The sequence below is a fragment of the Schistocerca piceifrons genome, chromosome 3, assembly GCF_021461385.2.
Source record: "Schistocerca piceifrons isolate TAMUIC-IGC-003096 chromosome 3, iqSchPice1.1, whole genome shotgun sequence".
Lineage (NCBI taxonomy): Eukaryota > Metazoa > Arthropoda > Insecta > Orthoptera > Acrididae > Schistocerca > Schistocerca piceifrons.
In genome coordinates, this window is record NC_060140.1 from 214,411,384 (window position 1) to 214,437,449 (window position 26,066).

At 39.3% G+C, this 26,066-nt stretch overlaps 1 protein-coding gene across 4 annotated transcripts in view; it reads right to left on the reverse strand.

Annotated features, from left to right (window-relative positions):
• The window catches only part of LOC124789884 (chromodomain-helicase-DNA-binding protein Mi-2 homolog), a 176,816-nt gene that overhangs the window by 60,925 nt on the left and 89,825 nt on the right, over positions 1-26,066 (reverse strand). For all 4 annotated transcript variants that reach the window (XR_007016183.1, XR_007016184.1, XR_007016182.1 and 1 more), the window contains exons 14-23: positions 20,358-20,479; positions 16,756-16,925; positions 16,591-16,676; positions 16,187-16,495; positions 15,827-16,066; positions 15,539-15,661; positions 5,876-6,063; positions 5,522-5,698; positions 322-445; positions 19-207 (exon numbers count right to left, since the gene is read on the reverse strand). Coding sequence is in view for 1 of the 4 variants with exons in the window: in XM_047257401.1 (XP_047113357.1) it covers positions 19-207; positions 322-445; positions 5,522-5,698; positions 5,876-6,063; positions 15,539-15,661; positions 15,827-16,066; positions 16,187-16,495; positions 16,591-16,676; positions 16,756-16,925; positions 20,358-20,479 (1,728 nt within the window). In the remaining 3 variants the exon portion in view is untranslated. The remainder of the gene's footprint in view (positions 1-18; positions 208-321; positions 446-5,521; positions 5,699-5,875; positions 6,064-15,538; positions 15,662-15,826; positions 16,067-16,186; positions 16,496-16,590; positions 16,677-16,755; positions 16,926-20,357; positions 20,480-26,066) is intronic.

The following is a 26,066-nucleotide window of genomic DNA, read 5'->3' on the forward strand; positions in this document are numbered from 1 at the left end:
TGGTGAAAGGAATATTACCTCTTCTTCCTTAAACAATTCCTCAGTTCCAAATCTGAGGATATCATCAAGTTCCTGCTTAGAGAATGTTGCTCCACGTCCACCCATTCCTGGTCTTACAACCAAGTGAGTTAACATCATCTTCCGCTTTGCTACTTGGGTAACACGTTCTTCTACAGAGTTACGTGTAACAAATCGATATATCATCACCTGAAAGAAGTAACTTCAATGCTACAGGTATGCAATGGAAATCTTTTAACTCACCTTTATTACACACACAAAAATAATTTGGTGTTGAAGTAAACAACACTATAGTCACAATACCTTGTTAGCCTGTCCAATACGATGAGCTCGAGAGAATGCCTGAATATCATTATGTGGATTCCAATCTGAATCGTAGATAATAACGGTGTCAGCTGTTGCTAAGTTTATTCCAAGCCCACCAGCCCTGAAAGACAGTTGGCCATTTTACAACAATCTACAAGTCATATGTGAACAGCTGTTGAGTCATTAAATTTAATAACCTGTTTACGCAAAATGAATTACCAGTATCAGAAATTTATTTATTTATTTTTTTGGGTGGGGCGGGGTGGGTGGGTGGGGGGGGGGGGGGGGGGATGGGTGTGGCTGCCTGTGAACACGATAAAATGAACAGTGTAGACATCTGAAACTGCGTCACACATAAAGAACTTCGATGACTGTGAGTTACCACCAGCACCAGCAACATTTTTACCAGTGCTGCCGCTGAGACTCTTCTACATAATGACTTGTGAAACTAACAAATTTTCATAAACACAAATGATATAGTGCAATAGTTATGCTCTTATCCACCAAGAAAGAAATAAAAAAATCCCTATGAATTAACAAACAAGAAGCATGGGTTCCACAGAGCAGCAATTTATTTCATTATCATGAGATTTATTCTCAATGCATGTACTTCATAGTACTAGGTTTTTTTGCTGCAAGTTTCCGTAAAGCTGTCCAAAGTTGTCTCATGGGGCTTGAGACTTTATCATCATGGTCTTGCACTCCAAGTGACACTAACTAGTTTTTATGCCTCCTCATTACCTACAGTGTTGCTATATGACTTCAGTCATATGAGTAATCTTTATTTCCATTAATGTCCAGTCTTCTGATAACTCTCAAAACATTCAACGTAGAAGGGTTATTATGATTGAATTTTATCTTTTTAGTAGAAAAAAAGGCTGACAAATTCTGACATCATTACAATATCATATCCTGACATTTCCTCAAGATTGTTACAAGTTTTGCTGTCATTGTTGTGGCCAGTGTAATTTGTACAATACAAATTATATTTTTGTTGCATCCATGTAAGCACTTGTGGTTACTTCATCAAATTCTGAGGTGTAACTGCATAAATCTCACTGTTCGGCAGCTGAGGTTTCGATGAGGTGGTTTATTTCAATATATTCATGGGTTATTGATGGAAGTTACTTCTAAACCCAGTAGAAGGTCGTTGGGCACTGTATAGGTGTGCAATCTGAACTGCTTGAATGAGGCAACTATTAATCAAATGGACATATTTGATCTCAAATTTATTTGATAGGTATCTGAGGCATATAGAAAACTGTAATTCAAATGCTTCCAGCAAAGGGGATTGATAAGTGCCTACTTCATCATTCCAACACATACCTAGCACTTTACATACAGTAGTTTATCAATTTGTTCAATTAGCATTTTTGATGTCGATTCTTAGCATTCACAGTCACATTCAAAGTATGATTCAATCACTGTTCTGTACATCAAATCCGTGATACACAGTCAATCTTCATTTGAACCCAAACATGGTTCATATTCAGCCATTATTGGATTCTTTAGTTTATAATGACGTAATTGATAGTTCTGGTGGTAATGGAAAAATTGTCTTCATTCTGACTCCTCTTTGTACTAATGCTACACCCTGTTAAAGTCTTTGATCCTAATATTGCAATCATGCAAAAATACAGAAGATTAGGGATTTAATGTGCAGCCGACAAAAATGTCATTAAACACAGTTCATGCCTGTAACAGACAAGGAAGGAAGGAATTTGCTGTGGTGTGTGTGTTTTTTTTTTGCCCCCAATGAAACATCTCAGCATTTGCTGCAAGTGATTTAGGTAAACCACAAAAAATTTGCATCATTTTAGCCTGATCTGGATTTGAACCTCGCCACTACTGAATGGGAGAGCAGTGTTTAAAAACTATGCCACCTCACCAGCTTTGAGAAGAGAGAAATACTGGTCTCTTCACAACACAAATTTATTGTTTTCTTTGTTGCTGCCCAGTTTATTCAAAGAAATTCCTGTATAACTGTCAATATAATTACCAAAAAATGATTCAGAACCTCATTAGTGAAATAAAATAGGCAAAATTTGTTCCATATAAAATTGCCTCCAGCAATAACTCTACTGCATATGTAGCTAAACTAAGGCACTACATGAAGCCTAGAGTGTGGGTTTTCCTATTCGTTGTGATCCATTAGTAGTCCCAAAAATGAACACGGTATACTTTTTGTATTTGAATGCTTGAATATACTATTGCTACAGACTCTGCAGTTCAATGAAAAAAATCACTAAATTAAACAAACTAAGTTTTGAAAAATTTGATCATCTACTGATATTTATTAGTTGTATTTGCAGTAAGAGGACAAACTATTTGTGACAGTCCACCAGGACCTAACACAACATAACAAAAATTTGAGAGGTTCAGAACCAAGATTACTCTCTTTACCACTCTAGCGCAGTATAATAGACAACTTAACATTTCTCAGTAATTCTGATGTCTTGCACAATGCTGCAATGTATTACAAGTTATCCAAACCCTACAAACCAAAAATGCAACCACCTTCTCTATTCACTGCAACATTCTTCACAGAAAGGATTTCTACCACTGCCTTTCAATCGTGCCAGTCATTAAAGGCATCCCATTGTCTGGTTTACACACAGCTCAGAAACTACAAGTAGTATCAGAGAGACAATCCTGCCCTACTCCCAAATTTTCATGATGATCTCAACATATGCCAAATGAAGGAAAAGGAAGATGAAAATTCAATGCCCCACTGACATTTTGGGCATTATATAATGGAGAATAAGCTCAGCTGGACATTTAAGCCTCAATGCATCTAACAGAGTGTCCAGTGTTTTAACGACAATATTATTGGTCTTTAAATATGTCTGCTTGTGTCTGTATATGTGTGGATGGATGTGTGTGTGTGCGCGCGCGCGCGTTTATACCCGTCCTTTTTTCCCCCCTAAGGTAAGTCTTTCCGCTCCTGGGATTGGAATGACTCCTTACCCTCTCCCTTAAAACCTACATCCTTTCGTCTTTCCCTCTCCTTCCCTCTTTCCTGATGAGGCAACAGTTTGTTGCGAAAGCTTGAATTTTGTGTGTATGTTTGTGTGTGTATCGACCTGCCAGCGCTTTCGTTTGGTAAGTCACATCATCTTTGTTTTTAGATATATTTTTCCCACGTGGAATGTTTCCCTCTATTATATTAATATTATTTTACACAGTGAGACATGTTCACCTAAGTTCCTCTCACCCTTCATTTTCCAGCAAGTAAAAGTTCCACTTGTTGTTTTGTTTCATTCATTTGATGTCCCAACTGGCGAAGCTCTCCAGTAATCTACCTCCCGAGTCGTTGGACCAAAAAGTTTTAATGCTTTGTGAAAACCCTAAAATGTCTTTTCTTTGGAGATCAATATAACAATTAAAAAATAAAAACAATCATGCAGTAAAGATAGAATTACACAAAACCTATATCTGCATGCATACACAACTGCAGATTCTAAGAGATCCCAGACACACACACATTTAATGTAAGATTTGCAATACAAGGCGACTGTTCTATCAATACACAAAGGACTGTCAGAGGTGGAAGCTACATCAAGTTCCAGAAACTTACCTAGATCAACAGTAGAGGGGCATTTTGACACTTATTCAGGGAGCAATCGCTCCATATGACGAAGCTTGTAACCATGTATCTACCGCCTATCATCATACACACAAAAATATATTTCTGTACTTCACTGCTGCTTGTTCAACGTATAGTAGTTAATTATGTGGGCAGGGCCAGAATGTTGATAGCAACAAGCAGTGTTATGTGGAATGCACGTTGTCAAGCTTAGTGTCACCTGTAAAGCAACTACATATACAGTAAAATCCTGTTTTTAAGTTCCTGTATTTTACGTCCATTTCTGTTGGTCCCAACGGAAGTCCTATTCTCTCAATACGATGCTTTCCCATCGTTAATGATGCCGTGTTACAAAATTCCCCACAATTTACGTTTTCTTTGACATTATCACAATCCTTAACATTGAGTTTTATATAGATTTCTGCAAAAAGTGCATTGTATTCCTGCTGAAGGTCAGCCTTTGTACAAAGCAGGAAACACAGACTATACAAAGTTACTGATCATGTACTGTAGCGTTAAGACGGTAATTAAGATTTTCACTGTTGGGTCACGGCCACCTGAATTCTAGGTTTGCAGTGTTTGGATGGTCTTAGTGACTCAAGTAGCAACCTTCCCTCTGCTCATTGCATTGTATTACAACAGTCTTAATTTAATTTCACAGTTGTTTATGTAAATATACACTGCCTTTGAAGATAGTTGTCTCTTAATGGGCTTTCCAAATCGTCGTTACTTCCCTGTGAAATACACTAATCCGTACCAGGCATGCAGCCTTAGGTTGGTACAACAGTATGTTAGACGTAAACATTCCTACTGAAGATGTTAGGTAACATGACAATTTCTGCTCTCTTTCTCACCCTGAACCAAGTGACCCTGTTGGCAACAAGCTGTAGATTTTGTGCTTATTGTTCTCTGTTTATGAAGACTGCAAACTTTAGTGTTTTAACCAATATTGTGTAAGACGTTTTATTTATCATAATTTTATGATTCTCAGTAGTAAGTCTCACATTAGAACATGGGTATCTTTTTAAAGTGGTTTCACGAAAGACTTTTGCTTCCATATTTTATTTTCACGATCGGACTTTATCAAAACAAAGAGGGAAACCCATGCACTTGTTTGTGTGTCAGCACTCTGCCACTGCCACTGTGATTATCACAAAGGCAGTGGCTGAGTGCTAACACACACCAACATGTGTTTCCTTTTTATTCTGATCATGTCCAATAGTGTAAATAAAACACGGAAGGAAAAGTCTTTCATGGAACAACATTAAAAAAAATGTTCATGTTCAAATGTGAGACTTTTTATTGACAATCATAATAAAATTACAGTAAATAAAAATTGTAATGCAATATTGGTTAAAATACTACAGTTGGCAGTATTTGTAAAAGACAATAGGCACAAAATCTACAGCCTGTTGTGTTTGCCATTTTACGCTTTCCTACATTTTACACTTTTTTGGGTAAGTCTGCTGAAATGTGTAAAAAGGGATTTATACCAGTTTTCTTGGATGCAATATGATCTTTCAATATTTCTGTTGTATTGTTTGAAAAACTTCATTAGCAATTTTTTCACAATTCCATATTTACTGGCCAATACTACAGTAAAAATCTTACCTGGTTGACAGCAAAAAAACGAACTGCTGAGCTCCTGGAGCATTGAACCTGTCAATGGCCTCTTGCCTTACTGAGCCAGTAATGTTACCATCAATACGTTCATATTTATATCCTTCACCTTCCAAATAGTCTTCTAGTATGTCCAGCATTTTCGTCATTTGTGAGAAGATGAGGACTCTGCAACAATAAAGCGTAACACTTAAAGAGAAAAATAAATACAATATAGATTTCTGCACATTAGGTGCTCAAAATTTACAAACTGCTGGTTAATCAATATACCAATGGTATTTTGCACAGTGTTGGTACTATTTTACATAAGATCAGATTGTAATAATCTGAGTGAAAGTCAGTCACCTGTGACCCTGTTCCTTAAGCTTACGCAGCATTGTTGACAGCAATACTAGCTTCCCTGAAGCTTTGATGAGTGCTGATGTTTCATATGTGCCACTAAGAGTAGTTGGCGCTTCCTGTGCTGCTGCAGGGAAAAGGTAAGGGTGATTGCAGCACTTCTTCAGATCCATCATAATATTCAGCAAAGAAACCTATAAATTCAGATTACGTTCATCACAAAAGAGTATCTATTCTCCTTGATAATTAAAATGATACCCGATCACAGATAAAAAAAGAAGTGTGTGTGTGTGTGTGTGTGTGTGTGTGTGTGTGTGTGTGTGTGCGCGCGCGCGCGCATGCGCGCCACATAACTAGCTTAACAGGTACGATTTTCCAACATACAAATGCACGTTACCTGGGCAATTAGGGTAGGCTAAACATTGGATGGTCACCACTCAAGTTTGAATTTTGTATCTGATGAACTATGCTGGTGCAATTCAGGTAAGTGTGATTACAGGAAGGGTCAAGGAAACGGAGGGGATAGAATGCTTAATCATGATATTTCTGCAGCACAGTGTAACATTATATGCAAGCAAATTAGGTGACACGCATTTATTCGGCTGCATTATACAACTAGATTTGGAGATTTTTACTTTCCTCACTGTGTTCAACGGTGACCTAATTGTGGCTTTTCAGATAACTGAACGGGGACACTTCTTTGCTCATTCATTATGTTGGTTTTTAATTTAATACCTAACAACAAAAGGGCACATTTTTGCTGAAGAAGTCGAATTTCTCTTCTCGTATCTAACTGTTTGCTTTCAGGCCACTGCCAACCTTAGCAAACAGATAACACTGTATTTAATATACTTACCATGTCAATAAATAGGACAATTTCAAATAACATCATTTGGATAATCTTAACTTCTGTTTTTGTGGGTAGACATGCACAAGACAATATGCTGCCTGTATGTTTAGGTTAGTGACAATCAGCATTTTTACAATACTGGTCAATGTTACTCAACTTTCACTGATTCAGATATCATAATGGCCATTTAGCTGAGCATTAACTTAAAGAGCAAGTGTGCAGTATATCCTCATAATGTAACAATCAGAATAACTGCCACATAATAACTCTTATGAGTGACTGACTAACTGCTTGAGGTACTCCCAAATTTTACAGTCCGTGTAACTTCCTCGGAGTAATTATAGCACGATTCTACGAAGGTGGTCAGTAATAAAAAAAGGAATCAGTTTTCATTACTCTAAAAACCTCAAAAGAAAAAAAAAATTATCTTATTTGGGAAAGTTTTTCAACATAGTATCAAATTAAGATGGCAGATTTTCATGTCTGTAGGATTTCCAGGACAGTGCCCTTACTCTCTTAGGTATACATGAAGAAATTGCTCAAGGTGAAAAAACATTGGATTGTATTTCAGTAGCTGGTCACTAAATCAATGAATCAACGTGTGGCATGAAGAAAGCAATTGTCACCACTTTATGATCAACACTATCATTGGGTCATCACTAAAACTATGAGTAAAATACATGTAAACATGTAGGTAACTAACTAACTTTATTCTCAATCTACGTTACTTGCGAATTACAGAGGTGACCTTGATTAAATCAAGAATGAAGTTCAGCACCTTGGGAAATGAAGAAGACTGACACACACGGAAAGGTAGTTATTTAATAAGGGTGCTTAGCAAAAAAGAAAAAGTTGTTACAAAAATAGAACAAGGTAATTATTAAAAAGAAGAAGAGTGTTTGAAGGAAATGGTAATAACATTTTAAAAAAATCGCGAATCCTACAGAACTACTTGGAAATGCCTTTAAAGGGATACGAGAAGCTAGATGATAATTTGGCAATAGAAGCACATGAAAACAGCAAGAGTATGAAAACAGTAAGCCATACTTTTGTTGAGTAGACATCACATTTCATCAGTTAAGACAGCAGGCAGCAAAAATGAAAAACTACTGGCATCTGGCATTCAAAGATTTCTTACAGTATTTTTATAGTTTAAGAGCTAAATCAAAAGAATGATAATGAACGCAAATATGTTCTGGAAGCAATGCCAATGACTTATAAAAATTCATTAGAGGTATGAAGAAGCAAAAGGCACTGGGACGTGACAGTGTACCAACAGAAATGAGTGAACTGAAGGGAAAGAAATAAAAAAGAAACTTGCAAAATTATTTGCATGTATATGGAAGAAAAAAAAAATCAAGTTACACTGCAATTTGGAAACTATGTTAAACTGCGGGTCACCTTATAACTGACTGGGTATGTCAGGATAAGTGTTGAAGGAAAGAAAAAAACTGCTAGGTAAAGTAGTACCTTAAACATCAGAGGATGTGTAATACTACACTCGATTCCTATCGGTTTTTCAATAATAAGCTAGTAAAAACTGATACTATAGTACACCCATTAAGTATAAGAGCAACAAAAATCCCCAGAACATACATTTGTAGAGACAGTATAACTTTTTATTGGTTCTATGAGTTACACAATTTAGGACTGAAAAAAGTGAGGTGTGCATGAAAGCAGTTAATGAGAATATACCAAACACTCTCGATTATTCATGTGCACATTGTCCAGTTTGTATGTCATTTATGCATTTAAAAGAAATGTACAATAGTTTCCTGTAGCAATAAACAACCCACCACCTGACAATAAGGGCCATTTCCATTGCTATCTGCTAACCTGTTCCGTGTAAATCAAAAACAAACTCAGTTTTCCGATGTTAATTGGCATGTAAGAGTCAATGAACCAAGTTAAAACAAATCTGAAAAAGAGATGACGGAGATACAAAATAAGGATGTTTACATTAAAAACAAACATTAGAATTGACTGAAATTGCAGATTATGGTATTGGAATGCAGACTGCTGGGACACTAAAAAGAATAAATAGAAAATACAAGATTCTGTCAGAAAATGCAATTCTAGTTCTGGACCATTTGCACAAAAAACCAGGAAGAGATCTTCATCTGATGAATTTGATGCTACTCTTTTGCAATGTTTTAACCAAAAACGAGCATAAGATGCCACTGTTTCAGGAACGATGTGTGCCAAAAAAGGCAATTCTTTCCACAAAGCTCTAGAGTTCGAAGGAGAATTTAATGCCTCATCTGGGTGGCCAACCAGAGTCAGACAATGTCAGGGGATTCGCAGACTTACTGTGCAAGGAGAGTGGTTTAGTTCAAATGTCGTAGCAGAGTTCCAGAAATTTGTGGTAGAAGAGAATTTCACACAAGATGATTTATAACGCAGATGCAAGTGGCCTGTATTGGAAATTTCTACCAACCAGTATCGCTCCTTTTAAGAGTGAAGCTTGTGCTCCTGGATATAACTTGTCTAAAGGACACACTACAATTTTGTGCACTGCTAATGCTTCTAGAAACCATGAAGTGAAACTACTAGTGATTGGGAAATCAAAGAAATCTCCAAACATTCAAGGGCAATGCAGCTAAGGATCTCCCTGTGCATTATTATGACAAAAAGGAACATGGATGGATAGTTAAATTTTTAAAAACTGGCTCCACACACATTTTGTAACAGAAGTTCAGCAATTTTTAGCAGAGAAAGGATTGCCACAAAGGGCTGGTCTATTGCTGAATAATATCCCTTTACATCCCCATGAGAGGATTCTCGTATCAGATGATGGTCTCATCACAACTAAGTTTTTAAGTCCTAACGTGACTGTCACAATACAGCCAACAGACAAAGGCATAATGGCATTGGTAAAACAGCATTACTGTGCTGGTCTACTGAGAATGCTGACTGAGGAAAGGATGATTTGGTGGTGGTCTGGAAGTAGCTGACAGTTCTGAATGCCACATTCAGAATTTCTGATGCCTAGCAGAAACTCTAGGCACATCACTAGTTTAATCATGGAAGAAAATTCTGCCAGATACAGAAGAAAGTGATTTTCAAGGTTTCAGTAACGAAGAAATTGCAAGTGCACAAATAATGAATCTGGCTAAGGGTTGAAATGCCTTTGAAGACTGCTATGAAGGAAACTGTGACCTCTGCCTGCATGTGCATGCACCCACACACAGAGGCAAGCAGGGAGGGAGGGAGGGAGGAGAAGGAGAGAGAGGGGGGGGAGAGAGGGGGGGGGGCAGTGAATGTGAAAGTTGGGATGAAGAGAGTGACCTTGTCGACACTGCAATGTGTTGGTACTCTTCTAGATTATGTGAGCCAGAGGGGGTGCAGTACAGTTGACATTATTGCTGCAAGAAAACTTCCAAGTGTCGTGAAGAAAAATTTTAACTCCTCAGAAGCAGAACAACACCACAGACTATTTTAAGAAATAAACAGTCTTTCAGTACCTACACAGTGAACTTGGATACACTTCAGAAGAAAAAAAATACATGCTTCAAAATATATTGTGTGTGTGTGTGTGTGTTTTTTTTTCCCCAATTTCTGTGCATCTTCTTCCCTACATTACCCTGAATAATTAGGAGTAAACAGTATTTGACTCTAAATTGTTCAGCAGTATAATCTGTTTCTCTTCTGAAGTTACTAGCTGGAGAACATCTACACGCACTATCTTACTGGTAAACACAGGAAAATCAGTGGAGCAAAAAATGGCTGTGTGCTGATATCTCAGAACTTTCTTCTCTATTCCACAATTAGTACACTTGGTTAAACACGATAAAACAAAATGCCGTCTATAAATATTGATGGTAGGCAATGAAAACCTCTTAACTCCATTTTGTTAAATTTTGCAGGTGAAGCAAAAACGGTTTCTCAAAAAATTAATATAAAGTGATGTGGAAAGTTGCTACATGTGTAACTGTATAGTAGAAGCCTAGTTATTGACAGATTAGAGAAATCCATGCTCTTTCAACTCTGATTTCAGAGTTACTGGTTACTGCAATTATGAGTTTTCAGAGACAGATAGAGTTACAAGGTTTTCATTACCTACCATCTATATAGTTCCTTTCCCTTCAAATTATAGAAGAACAGCCATAAACTTGTCCATGATTAATATCTGCTCCAGTTGAAATGATGTGTTTTATTAGGCGTGGTTGATTTCTACTATTACTTTATTAGGAAGCAGAAAGATTAGGCTCCAAGATGTTAGTTATATTCGTAGCAGACACTGCAGTTTCAATATACTAACTTTGTGATTGACATACTGAACGGTGGGAGGCAGTGTTGCCAGTGGCAACCAGCCTTGCTAGACACATCTCAGCATGTGCCTACGAAACAGTAACACAGTAAGCACGTGGTGCTGCAGAACTATATACTATTGGCTGGCCGCTGACCCCTACCACTTGACTCGCTGAAATATCAGTCACAAAGTTCTTTAATCAGAGAACAATTTAGTACATTTCAGTTACAATTAATACATTTTATTTTATGAGTTTGTTTTTATGTCCTTTGTTTTGATTTGAATGTTCTATTGCACATTGACTGTCCTGCCCTTCTTCAGATGAACATTGTATTTTAATCCTTATAAACAGAGGGTACAATGAAGTAAGCCCACACATCAGGAAGAGGGTGCCATACCCTTGTGTATGTAAGCGATGCAGCGTTTAAGAGGAATGATAAGAGTGCCACACTACAAGTCAGGGATCTGACATTTGATAGGAGAGAGAAACAACTTAAGGGGGGTAAAAAATGAATTATTGATGCAGCCAGAGAATACTTCAGTACGAAACCAATTAAGACCTTACACACATTCCAACAAAACGAAAAACTAAGGACTTTTAATACTTTTAATGATGTTATACAGGACCAATTCATTGAGAACTACAAACACAGATGATGAGAACTATAAGTCGAAGTGAAAAAATGTACGCTTTTTGACCTAATTCTTGATAGAGATTACTGGACAATATGGATGAACCAAAAACTATAATTGCTCAACATCTAACATTGCCCAAAAAAACGAAGAGCCAGAACACATATGCCAGTCAGGTAGCAGTAGCCAACCGAGACAGACCCAGCAACAGGCAAGTAACCGCATTTGTCTTTTACAAGTTCCTAACCAGGAGCAAATTTTATCATCTGTGTGCTTTAATAGTTCAGTTTCTTGAGTTTATGCATGTAAATTTAATATCTAATAGCCACAGTTGTAGCATTTTTCATTTGCGTGGGAAAGTAAACCGATTTTGTGATATATTACAAGTTCCAAATCAGGGTCAAATTATATAGTTTCACCCGAGTGCTTCGGTAGTTAGGTTTTTGAATATCTGTGTATTACTAAAAAACAGTTCTCCAGCATGTGCCGATAGTCCATTTATCTGCATAGTCTAGTTTTCCACGGTCTTTAATATGGACAGGGACTGTTGATTGTTGTGTGCGGATGCGAGCCGAGTTGGTGACACTTCGCTCTGGGGCTTCAGGCTGCGATTGCTTCGGTAACACAGCTTGAGGCTGCAGTAGATGGGCACCACTGTTGTGGCCGGCCGTGGGGATCCAACGGACGTACAGCACTTCAAGAGTCCTCTGATCAGTCCTCACCAGTGGCCTACCCAGTTACTGCTCACACTGAGTCCGACCCCTCACCTGTGGTCGAGTGGGAGGTTGCCACGGGGCGAAGCAGGCGGTGAAAGACTTTCCAGGCGTCCGTATGTAACGCCTCCCCAGTTTGTCTGACAAACAGGTTCCAGGTGCTGTCTGTGGCTGACACTGTCGCTGAGCCAGATGCTGTCGCCTGTCCTGTTTTAGAGGAAACCATTCAGCCTGCAAGATCCGGGCAGTCACAGAGGGTGGGATTATTGGTAGTTGGGAACTCCAACGTTAGGCGCGTTATGGGGCCCCTTCAGGACTTGGCTGACAAGAAGGGTAAGAAATCCAATGTGCACTCCGTGTGCATACTGGGTGGAGTCATTCCAGATGTGAAAAGAGTCCTCATAGTCCTCATGGATGCCATGAAGAGCACACAGTGCAGCAAACTGCAGGTGGTGGCTCATGTCGGTACCAATGATGTGTGTCACTTTGGATCAGAAGAGATTCTCTCTGGTTTCGAGCGGCTAACAGAAGTGGCAAAGGCTGCCAGTCTTGCTTGCAAGATGAAAGCACAGCTGACCATTTGCAGCATAGTTGACAGGACCGATTGCGGACCTCTGGTACAGAGCTTAGTGGCAGGTCTGAATCAGAGGCTCAGACGGTTCTGCAACCGTGTAGGCTGCAGATTCCTTGACTTGCGCCAAAGGATGGTTGGGTATCAGGCTCCGCTGAATAGGTCAGGTGTCCACTATATGCAGGAGGCAGCTACACAGGTAGCAGGGTCTGTGTGGTGTGGACTGAGCAGTTTTTTTTGGTTAGAGGGCGAGACGCCTATAACAGTTTCCACAACAAAACTTTGTCTCGAAACCTGGCAGAACATCTAAAGAGATTCTGGTCGTATGTGAAGTATGTTAGCGGCAAGAAACAATCAATGCCTTCTCTGCACGATAGCCATGGAGATACTACCGAAGACAGTGCTGCCAAAGCAGAGTTACTACACACAACCTTCCGAAATGCCTTCACAAAAGAAGATGAAGTAAATATTCCAGAATTTGAATCGAGAACAGCTGCCAAGAAGAGTAACGTAGAAGTAAATATTCTCGGAGTAGTGAAGCAACTCTAATCACTTAATAAAAGCAAATCATCTGGTCCAGACTGTATAACAATTAGGTTCCTTTCCGAGTATGCTTATGCATTAGCTCCATACGCAGCAGGATTTTGGAACATATATTGTGTTCAAACATTATGAATTACCCCAAAGAAAACGGTCTATTGACACACAGTCAACAGGGGTTTAGAAAACATTGTTCTTGCGACACACAACTAGCTCTTTATTGAGATGAAGTGTTTAGTATTATTGACAAGGGATATCTGATCTATTCCGTATTTCTGGATTTCCAGAAGGCTTTTGACACTGTGACACACAAGTGGCTCGTAGTGAAATTGCGTGCTTATGGAATATCGTCTCAGTTATGTGACTGGATTTGTGATTTCGTCAGAGAGGTCACAGTTCGTAGTAATTGACGGAAAGTCATTGAGTAAAACAGAAGTGATTTCTGGTGTTCCCCAAGGTAGTGTTACAGGTCCTTTGCTGTTCCTTATCTACATAAACGATTTGGGAGAAAAATCTGAGCAGCCGTCTTCAGTTGTTTGCACATGACACTGTCGTTTATCAACTAATAAAATCATCAGAAGATCAAAACAAACTGTACAATGATTTAAAAGAAATATCGGAATGGCGCGAAAAGTGGCAGTTAACCTTAAATAATTAAAAGTGTGAGGTCATCCACATCAGTGCTAAAAGGAACTCGTTAAACATCGGTTACATGATAAATAAGTCTAATCTAAAAGCCGTAAATTCAACTAAATACCTAGGTATTACAATTAAAAACAGCTTAAATTGGAAGGAACACACAGAAAATGTTGTGGGGAAGGCTAACCAAAGACTGTGTTTTATTGGCAGGACACTTAGAAAATGTAACAGACCTACTAAGGAGACTGCCTACAATACGCTTATCCGTCCTCTTTTAGAATACTGCTGCGCGGTGTGGGATCCTTACCAGATAGGACTGATGGAGTACATTGAAAAAGTTCAAAGAAAGGCAGCACGTTTTGTATTACTGTGAAATATGGGAGTGTGTGTCACAGAAATGATACAGGATTTGGGATGGACGTCATTAAAAGAAAGGAGTTTTTCGTCGTGACGGAATCTTCTCACGAAGTTCCAATCACCAACTTTCTCCTCCGGATGCGAAAATATTTTGTTGACACCAACTTACATAGGGAGAAGCAATCAGCAAGATAAAATAAGGTAAATCAGAGCTCGAATGGAAAGATATAGGTGGTAATTCTTTCCGCGTGCTATACGAGATTAGAATAAGAGAGAATTGTGAAGGTGGTTCGATGAACCCTCTGCCAGGCACTTAAATGTGATTTGCAGAGTATTGATGTAGATGTAGAAAAAGCCCAAAGGAATTCCTAGAGTAGGGAAAGAAGTAACTGGTGGATGAAGTAGTTTAGATCATAGCACCTCTGTCTCTTAAGATTTCTGGAGGCAAAAAAACAGTCGTTATAAAGAAGAAGAAGAACCACAACAAACCCTTGTACTTGGATTGGCCACAATGTCCACTCTTTTGTACTCTAATTTGCTGTTGGTTGTTTTCTGTCAAGTTGCTGATGTAGTGTGCGTCTTCAATTTATTTAGGCTTGTTACAAGTAGCGAAGCCCATCTGTTACAAGAGATAGATGGCGACCTTAAGGTTGAAACCAATAAAACAAATTATTGCACACTGTCATGATATTTGTCCTTCATAATAAGTAATGACAATTACAGCATCAAGCATATGGGATTGTTATTGTTGCCAAAGCAGTAGGATGCCATGTCTGGAGAAATATTTAATGAAAGACTTAACTTCAGTCTCTCACTCCAATAACTCCAGCACGAGAGGTGCCATCACTGTTTATGTTCCAAGAGCTTGTTACAACATTTCACAGCTCACTGGAAATGTGTGATCTTACTGCATCTTGGACATCTATTGTTGCCCTGCAGATGTATGAGTGGGTGAGGGGAAAATCTTCATCTATAGAGGCCTCAAAATGCTTTGTGTATATTTCAAGCTTGTAGTCCCAATGGAAGCATCTTAGGTTCTCAATAATTCTTCTTATCCCTTTTTCTAACATTTTTACATTCATATGAAATTAAATATGAAAAGCTGTCAAATTACCTGTTGTCCACCACCTTTTGGATTTAACGCTTCAAAATTTCTTGTTAATATAAATTTGTAATACTTCTTCTGCATAGGTGACAATTCAACTCTAACAATGAATTCTGATTTTGAAGGCATACTCTGAAACACAATAACAATTATTACTGTGAAAGAAAGAACAGCCTGAACAATGGAATAAATCAAATTGTTGAGCTTAACTTCTTTTTATGTGTTATTTAGTTTCTTTTGACATCTCTAAAAACAATGGCTAAACTTTTAACAGTGTACAATAGTAGTGATACTTACTTTAAGGACATCAGCCTTTAGTCTTCTCAGCATATGAGGTCCCAGCAATTCGTGAAGTTTCTTCACCTGATCCTCCTTTGAAATATCCGCAAATTCATTTTGAAATGATGCCAAATCATTAAATTTCTCACGGCACAGGAAATTTAACAAGTGAAAAAGTTCTTCCAGGTTGTTCTGCAGTGGTGTTCCAGTCAACAATAATTTGTACTGAATGTTGTAACTTGCGAGAAGCCGAAAAAACTGTAAACATGTAACAGTAGGTTAACACTGTTAAGCTTCCTTACATAGCAACAAAACAAAACCTCCTTCATATCAGTTATTTATTGAAGCAAATATGTAATTTACATGGAGAGTACAAACCTTTGACTGGTTGCTTTTAAGCCTGTGTGCTTCATCAACAACGAGCACAGCCCAGTCTATGGATCCCAGACAAGCAGCATCTATCGAGATGAGCTCATAGCTAGTTAGCAAAACATTGAACTTTATAGTTGACGCCCTTATTCTAGAGACCCGACCACCTCTCACTGCTCCTTCTTCAAATGAAAGTTCATTCTCCCTAATAACAGCACGTGAATCTTTGTCTCCAACGTAAGTTACTACATAGAAATCTGGGGCCCAGGTTTCAAATTCACGTTCCCAGTTTATTATTGTAGAAAGCGGGACACTTAGCTGTCAACAAAAGAAAGTGGTTTAATAGATGCCACATGTGCACCTTCATTTTTCAGCGTTTCATTCTGTAAGTTTTTATTCTTGTTTTTACTTACCAGAAAAGGTCCTTTACAGTGTCCCTCCTTGTATAAGGAGTACAAGAATGTGATAGTCTGAATAGTTTTTCCCAGCCCCATTTCATCTGAAACATTGAAATAATTCTTTATAGATCAGGAAAAAGGAGGAAAAGTGGGGAGGGAGGGGGAGAGGTGTACACTTACCAGCGAGGATGGTGTCTGTGCCTTGCCCCCACGAATATCTTAACCAGTTAAGACCTTCAAGTTGATACGGATGAAGCTGCATCCCTGTCTGGTCAATGTATTCTGGTTGCTTGTCTAACTTCTTCTTAAGATCAGTCAGTGGCTTATCAGGAGGTGGAGTATATCGTCGCCTGGTGAAAGAACATACCATAGCAGTCTCTTATGACGTGGAATTCTTATGAGATAATGTCCTGGAACACTTACATTTGTACATAATACATTTTAAGTAACCTAACTCAATTTTGGACCCACAACTCCGTGTTCTTCAAACAAACAATACTTAAACATATAATTTTGAAACAGTCAACTGTAATATGAAACAAGACTTCCTTGTTGTATAACCTATAAAAACTATTATTTATATCTGTTGTCCTCTAATCCTTACTGTGATTTTTCTATATAAAAGGCAAAAAGAATTGACAGATTTCAAACCTGCCATGATCTATATTTCTTAATCTTCCAGTCTTACTGTTCTCATCGAATTGTTGCAAATACCATAAATTCCTCATCGGTCTATATTATGCCACCATTAGCCTTGTAGCTGTAACTGCGTAGTTCACATTACATTATCATAGGTATGCTATACACAAATGAATGTCACAAAGGTCAGCACTATTTTTTTAAAATTCTTTCTTGCTTTAGTTAATGCAACACCAGAATTACCCCTCAAACACTTTGATCTTTTCTAAACTGATCTACATCCAGTATTTATTCATTTCTTTGCAGACCTCCACTATATTATAGTTAACAACACAGTTACACAAGATTTACAACAAACTGTGCAGTAGTTTTCACATTTAGCCCTGAATAGCCTTTTCATCATTGTGATGATTTTCCATGAATTTGTGAGTGAAATCTTATGTATCTTAGTTTATGGCATCAAGATATGTGATTATTTCACAAGTCTTCCTCACTGATTCTCCAGGTCATGTAACACTCAAATCGATCGTCTTTAGGATAATCAAGCAACGACAATAGTTTTTCCTTCTGTGTGTCACAGAATTGGCAATATCTGTTTTTCAGTGCAATTCGATCAAGGTTTTTTGCCTATTAGCAGGAGGCGGCCTCAGCTAGAGCCACACATGCTCAATCTGTTTGTCCCACAGCAGACTGCGGCTGATGACAGGCTGTGCAGATGACACAAGCTGCCAAAGAGGCCCATAGGACCACCACAACATGAAGAAGATGGAGAAGAACCTACTTTTGGCTCTGAAAGAATTGTTGTATGGTCCGGGGATTAATGATTGGAGGAATGTTTACAAAAACTTTAAACATGTTTTTCTCCGAAATATTGTTTTTCAAATTGGCAGGAAACATAACTTGAGAATGGTGAATATGATTTTGATCAGAATTTGATGCCAGTATTCTACACTGAATTTTCTATCAGTATACATAGCCATTTTGCCATATCTTCAGAAGACCATTTTCGGTACAAGCTTTTGTCTGGATGAAGAAAATGACATTTGTTTAAGGAGTCATCCATACATGCTGATACAAAATAGATTCACGAAATCCCACCAGCTGCAAGGGGGCCTTCCACCTGGTGCAGCAGATACGAGAAGTGTCCAATGTAGAAAAAAAAAAAAAAAAAAAAAAAAAAAAAAAAAAAAAAAAAAAAAAAAAAAAAAAAAATAATCTGTTAAAGGCAGAGGTGTAAGGAATAAAGCTCTATCACCAGATCTAGCATTAATTTTTAATTTGCTTGGAGGAGGAGAAAGGGCGAGGGGGAGGGAAAATTCATAAAAATCACCTATTTTTCATATTCTCTAAGAGGACTACCCTCTCAAATTCTGGGAATATGGTCTTTAGTGCGAGGCTATTTTAGGAGTGGTTAACTCCGAGTGAATTAACATTGGCCCAAACTGCACTTTCCCACGTGTCAAAACAACATTCATGGCATGATTCAGCACTAGCAGAAAAGAGTATTTGTCTGCTGTTTTATGTGTGAATTATTTTATGTTGATTATTGGTAATTAACAGTCTGTTTTTAAGATTTCTGTTCGAATTTAAAGAGGAGTCAGCAAAAGACATCAACCAAATTATGTGCGAAATTTTGGAATTATGCTAAAGAACGCTGAATTCAATGTGAAGTGGACTACCTCCACGTGTTTCACGCTTACGTACAAATTCAGACATATGCATTCCGATTTCGTTACACCATTTTGCTCGATTTGTCAAAAACAGCACACAAAATAATACTGTAATCAATAATGAAGATTTACATTGCAGTTTTAACTATTGTTGTCACCGAGTGAAGCCTGCATGATAATTATTACTGCAAAAACAATTTAAAAAAATATGCCGTGTTCAGAGGGTTGGCACTCTATGCTTGTTCTCTTCCTTTCCCTCTAGTGTTAACCCTTCTTCATAGGTACAAATGTATGGTGGTGAACACTGGCAAATTGTCTGTTAATGCTCATTCACTTGTGTTTGCTTCCATTCATTGTAAAGTAAACAAGGCTTTACAATCATTCACTCACATTTGCTTCCATTCACTTTAATATAAAACAGGCTCTAGAACATGGAAATGGTATCATATGATGATTTTTCCTTGGTTGGCGTCCTCAGTTGTAATACTTCTTAAATGAAACAATTGCAGCCATCTGACCAATTTTTATTATTCATTATTTTCAGTATTGCAATTTTGGCTGTAGAGTTGTATTCAAACACAAGATGGAAACAGAAGTAACATTCTTTAAACGATGTTTATCAAATGGTATCTCACTATGCCTTTTGCACTTGAGAACGGCTCTACAGCTGAAATGGCAATAGTGAAATAAATAAAAATTCAGTCAAGTGGCGAGAATGGTTTCATTGAAAAATCATTTAATATGGTTTCTGAGAAAGAAGCACAGCTACCGCATTATATTTATAGCCACGTGCATAAAATTTAGGGAGTGCTTAAGAGTTCTTCACTAATTCATGCTCATAACTTTATGGCTTTATTCAGTAGCAATGCTATCTCAGAAACAGCTTTTTTCACAGACACCTGACACTGGCAAGTGATTTGGGGCTGCTTGTGCTTAGGCAATACTGCCACATATTCCACTGAATCACGTGCCATCTAGTCAATGGTGCTACAAGGAAGCATGCGATGCTGTTGCCACCTGGTGGCCATTCCTCATGAGGGTCGTCCGTCTGAGGAAATGGACGGTCAATCTATTTCTTACATGACCTAGACTAATTCCAAAGGTATGTAGTCCAAATGTGTGTATTTCTAAGAATGTGTTTCAGTTCAAAACACTCAGTTTTCTGCCCAGCTCTGATCACAATATGGAATAAACCATTTTCCCGAAAGTCTGTCAGCACTGTTACTCTCACATTTGTGAATTTGAAACATCTTGTGTGTGCACCTGTGCATCCCCATAACAATACTTAGCTTATGTAATTCTAAAGTTTTCTAAACCTAAACAGATGAGACTTTTTGGCAATAACCCTACAGTTTCACTGACAAACCACTAGTAAAACAAATTGTGTACTATCTGATGCTAGAGGGAGTAGTGAGTAACAACATAAACAAGAAGATATCAGTTTTGTTCTTTATTTCTAAAGGAAGTACTTACGGCTGGTTCTTATCACTGTTGGCTGCTTCTTCATCTAATAATTCTTTCGTTTTTGTTTTCTTGCCTTTGCCTTTTTTGCCTTTCTTACAGCTGCTGTCCATATTGTAAGATGCCCTCAAATCCTGTTCAGAACACAATGTTAACAGTTACTATGTGTGTCAAAACATGGTGTTAATTTCCAACGATTCTCGAAACTGCTTAAATTAAATACTTAATTACAGCAAACCTTACTAAATATCCTTACAGAAATGAAGCATCACCCTCCAACAATTATGAAACACATGTTTTCTGCACATCCCTGCAGCACAACAAATGAAAATCCCAGAACAGAAAAAATAGGACTGACAGCCTTTTAACCACCAAGAAAGTACATGTCAAAACATGTGGATACCACCAGTGCCACCACTTCCTACGTATCTCTGGCCATTTAGCTAACACCTCTAAGTTTTTAAATGTAGTCAGCTCAGTAACTGAAGTGTCACACGGTCCTGTACTCACTTTCTTTGTCTATTACACTGCACAGATACAATTCTTTTCAAGATTCTTTTTTTCTTGTATTATCTTTGCCACAACATCCTTTAACAGCTCTTATTCTTGCTGACTGGACTCTCATAGTTCCTCGTTTTGTAAGTTTCCAGGTTATGCTTCCACATATTAATGTTGGGACAGCTGTTGCTTCCCTTTGTGTCATATCCTTCAGGAATTTTTCTATTTCTATCATGACAGCCAATCTATCCACATGTAAACTGTACTCAAGATATTTGGAGTCCAACACTCGTTCTTAAAATACTATTAAAAGAAGACCAGACACACCATTGCTTTTATTTTATTTGAGATATTACTAGTCCACAATCTTGATGTAATAGGTGTAGTTGAGATATTATTCTGTAGAATTCTTTTTAGTTTTCTGTATCACCAGGACATTGGTATAGTTTTAACTGTAATCCATCAGGGCCGGCCAGTGTGGCCACGCGGTTAAAGGCGCTTCAGTCTGGAACCGCGCGACCGCTACGGCCTCAGGTTCGAATCCTGCTCGGGCGTGGATGTGTGTGATGTCCTTAGGTTAGTTAGGTTTAAGTAGTCTTAAGTTCTAGGGGACTGATGACCTCAGATGTTAAGTCCCATAGTGCTCAGAGCCATTTGAACCATAATCCATCAGGTTCCATATGACCATGTTGGGTCAAAGCTTCTTTATCGTGAAACAAGTTGCTACATAACTCACTGAAAGCTGATAAATTTGTAGATAACGTAGAGAAGTATATAGGTGGTCATGTAACCCTTAATCCCTGACCTAAGTAATGACAATGGGAGGGGGGCGTGTGTGTGTGTGTGTGTGTGTGTGTGTGTGTGTGTGTGTGTGTGAGAGAGAGAGAGAGAGAGAGAGAGAGAGAGAGTTGGCTGTCTGATGGGTCAACATGTAGATGTGACAGAATGGTAGAAACAAATTAATGTGTTTGATGCATCCATGACCACACCTTGAATAATCTGCCCAATCTGTTGGTGTATCAATGCAGACTGTCCAACACACTTACAAAGAACGATGTACCAATCACAGCCATCATAGAATGATCCTGACTGACATGGACTGGAGACAAGTAGCACACTTTGTCAATGACTACTGGTGTCAAACCAGACTGGAATTACTGCCGACAGTGAATTACGGTACATGTCAGTCCTTTTCTGAGTGAAACTTGTGAACAGAAGTGAATGCTATGGACTTTTGGAGCTGGGTACATCGCAAAATGTCAATGCTCTAACTGGCACATAAAGCTGCACTTCAATGGGAGGAACAACACAGAAATTGGATAGTAGCTGAGCTGACTGGTGGTGACTGGTGTGGCCAGGTGGGTTGCGAAATGAGCTAGAGCACTGAATACATCTATGGTTCAATGTGGTGTTTAAACTACAGTGTGTGTGTGTGTGTGTGTGTGTGTGTGTGTGTGTGTGTGTGTGTGTGTAAGGTCTAATTCAGGCCAGAACTGTGTTCTGTGGTGTTTTAGTGCTTTTTTTCCCACACACCACAATTTGGGCCCAATGATTCAGTTTACTGTGAACCTGAAGCAGGAGGCTTATTCAAACATTCTTGGTGACCAAGTTTGGTCCTTTCCTATCTTCATGACAATCTTCCAATCTAACAACAACCATGTTCACAGGAATGCACAATTCGTTCCTGGTTTGAAAACTCTCAGGCACCCTGTTGCACCTCAACTAGTGCACTAAATCACCCGATCTTAATCCAATAGAAAATGTCTGATGATTTGGCGCAGCAGCTGAACTGAAGCAATCAACTGTAAGTGTAATTTTGTAGCTTTGAAGACTCTAATAATCATTCGGTGGCTTCAGCTGGATACAACATACCTGAAGACAGTCTGAGGGTCAATGTGGAGGCTGGCCTCGCCCGTTCATCCTGTCAGTGGGCAGGTGGCTGCTCCTTCAGCAGGGCCTGAGCAGGCACACAGGGACAAAGGCTTGCTGGTTATTGGGAGCTCCAACGTTAGGCGCGTGATGGAGCCCCTTAGGGAAATAGCGTACAGGGCTGGAAAGAATTCCAACATGCACTCTGTTTGTCTGCCGGGGGGCCTCATCCAAGATGTGGAGGCAGCCTTGCCTGCGGCTATCGAGCGTACGGGGTGCAGTCGTCTGCAAGTAGTTGCTCACGTCGGAACCAATGATGCCTGTCACTTGGGTTCTGAGGCAATCCTCAGTTCGTACAGACATCTGGCAGATTTGGTGAAGACAGCTGGCCTCACACGCGGGGTGCAAGCAGAGCTCTCTATTTGCAGCATCGTTCCCAGAGTTGATTGGGGTCCTTTGGTTTGGAGCCGAGTGGAGGATCTCAACCAGAGGCTTCATCGACTGACGGTCTTGGCTGCAGATTTCTCGACTCTAGCTATTGGGTGGGGAATTGCAGGACACCCCTAGATAGGTCAGGGGTGCACTACACAAAGGAAGCGGCTACTCAGGTAGCAGAGTACTTGTGGCGTGCACATGGGTTTTTTTTAGGCTAGGCAGCAGTGCGATGTATCCTGATGAACACTTACCAGTCGACGTGCAGGCAGGGAAATCAGGACACGCTCAGTATAAAGACACTTCAGCTATCAAGATATTAGGAGTAAATTTTCAGAGTGTTCGGAATGAAGTTCCTGAATTTACTGCCCTCCAGGAAGCGTGTGGCACGCAAATTATTCTCGGGACTGAGACCTGGCTGAACCCTGAGATAGGAAGTTCTGAAGTATTCAGTGAGGGTTGGAACGTGTATCAGAAACACAGATTAGATACCGTTAGGAGGTGGTGTCTTCATTGCAGTTGACAAAAATATTGTGTCTACTGAGGTTGAAGTAGAGTGTGATTGTGAAGTTATCTGGACATGTCTAACGGGGCTAGGAGAAATAAAGTTAAATTTTGGGTGTTATTACCGGCCACAATGTTTCACCGTGACAGTTCTAGAATCATTCAAAGGGTGTCTACACTCTGTATCTCAGAAGTACCCGGATCATGCTATATTAGTCGGAGGCGACTTCAACCTACCTAGTATAGACTGGGATGTCTACGGATTCATTACAGGTGGTATAGACAAGCTGTCATGTGAATTACTTTTGAACACATTATTCGAAAACTGTCTCGAGCAGCTAAATCGACAGCCAACGCGTAATGGAAATATTTCAGATCTGGTAGCCACGAACAGACCAGACCTCATCGACGGCGTCCGTGTTGAGACAGGGATTAGTGATCATGATGTCATTACGACTATGGTTACGAAAGTTAAAAAGTCGGTCATGAAGGCTTGGAGAGTATTCTTACTAGAAAGAGCAGATAAACAGTTGTTAGCACCCCACTTAGTAAATGAATGGACTTCATTTACTTCCGGTACAATGGATGTGGAAGAATTATGGGCAAATTTGAAACACATTGTAAATGATGCATTGGAGAAGTATGTGATGAAAAAGTGGGTTACGCATGGAAAAGACCCACCGTGGTTTAACAGCGCAGTTTGGAGAATGCTTAGGAGGCAAAGACAGTTGCACTCGAGTACAAGAAAGATCGGGAGAATGAGGACAGGCAGAAGTTAGTAGAGATTCGTGCTGCTGTAAAAAAGATCGATGCGCGAAGCATACAACCACTACCACCGTCATACCTCCGCAAAAGATCTTACTGAAAACCCAAGGAAATTCTGGTCTTACGTAAAATCGGTAAGCGGGTCAAAGGCTTCCATCCAGTCACTCACTGATCAGTCTGGCCTGGCAACGGAAGACAGCAAAACGAAAGCTGAAATTTTAAATTTAGCATTTGAGAAATCTTTCACGTAGGAGGATCATACAAACATACCGCCGTTTGAGTCTCGTACAGATTCCCGTGTGGAGGACATAGTGATAGACATCCCTGGGGTTGTGAAGCAGCTGAATGGGTTGAAAATCAATGAATCGCCAGGTCCTGATGGGTTACCAATTCGGTTTTACAGAGAGTACTCTATTGCATTGGCTCCTTAATTAGCTTGCATTTATCGCGAATCTCTTGCCCAATGTAAAGTCCCGAGCGACTGGAAAAAAAGAAGGACGGATGCTCAAAATTACAGACAAATATCCTTAACATCGGTTTGTTGCAGGATTCTTGAACATATTCTCAGTTCGAATATAATGAATTTCCTTGAGACAGAGAAGTTGCTGTCCATGCATCAGCATGGCTTTAGAAAATATCGCTCATGTGAAACGAAACTCGCCCTTTTTTTCACATGATATCTTGCGAACCATGGATGAAAGGTATCAGACGGATGCCATATTCCTTGACTTCCGGAAAGCGTTTGACTCGGTGCCCCACTGCAGACTCCTAACTAAGGTACGAGCATATGGGATTGGTTCCCAAATATGTGAGTGGCTCGAAGACTTCTTAAGTAATAGAACACAGTACATTGTCCTTGATGGTGAGAGTTCATCGGAGGTGAGGGTATCATCTGGAGTGCCCCAGAGAAGTGTGGTAGGTCCGCTGTTGTTTTCTACCTATATAAATGATCTTTTGGATAGGGTGGATAGCAATGTGCGGCTGTTTGCTGATGATGCTGTGGTATACGGGAAGGTGTCATCGTTGAGTGACTGCAGGAGGATACAAGATGACTTGGACAGGATTTGTTATTGGTGTAAAGAATGGCAGGTAACTCTAAATATAGATAAGTGTAAATTAATGCAGATGAATAGGAAAAAGAATCCAGTAATGTTTGAATACTCCATTAGTAGTGTAGCACTTGACACATTGATTAAATATTTGGGTGTAACATTGCAGAGCGATATGAAGTGGGACAAGCATGTAATGGCAGTTGTGGGGAAGGCGGATAGTCGTTTTCGGTTCATTGGTAGAATTTTGGGAAGATGTGGTTCATCTGTAAAGGAGACCGCTTATAAAACACTAATACGACCTATTTTTGAGTACTGCTTGAGCATTGGGGATCCCTATCAGGTCGGATTGATGGAGGACATAGAAGCAATTCAGAGGCGGGCTGCTAGATTTGTCACTGGTAGGTTTGATCATCACGCGAGTGTTACGGAAATGCTTCAGGAACTCGGGTGGGAGTCTCTAGAGGAAAGAAAGCATTCTTTTTGTGAATAGCTACTGAGGAAATTTAGAGAACCAGCATTTGAGGCTGACTGCAGGACAATTTTACTGCCGCCAACTTATATTTCGCAGAAAGACCACAAAGATAAGATAAGAGAGATTAGG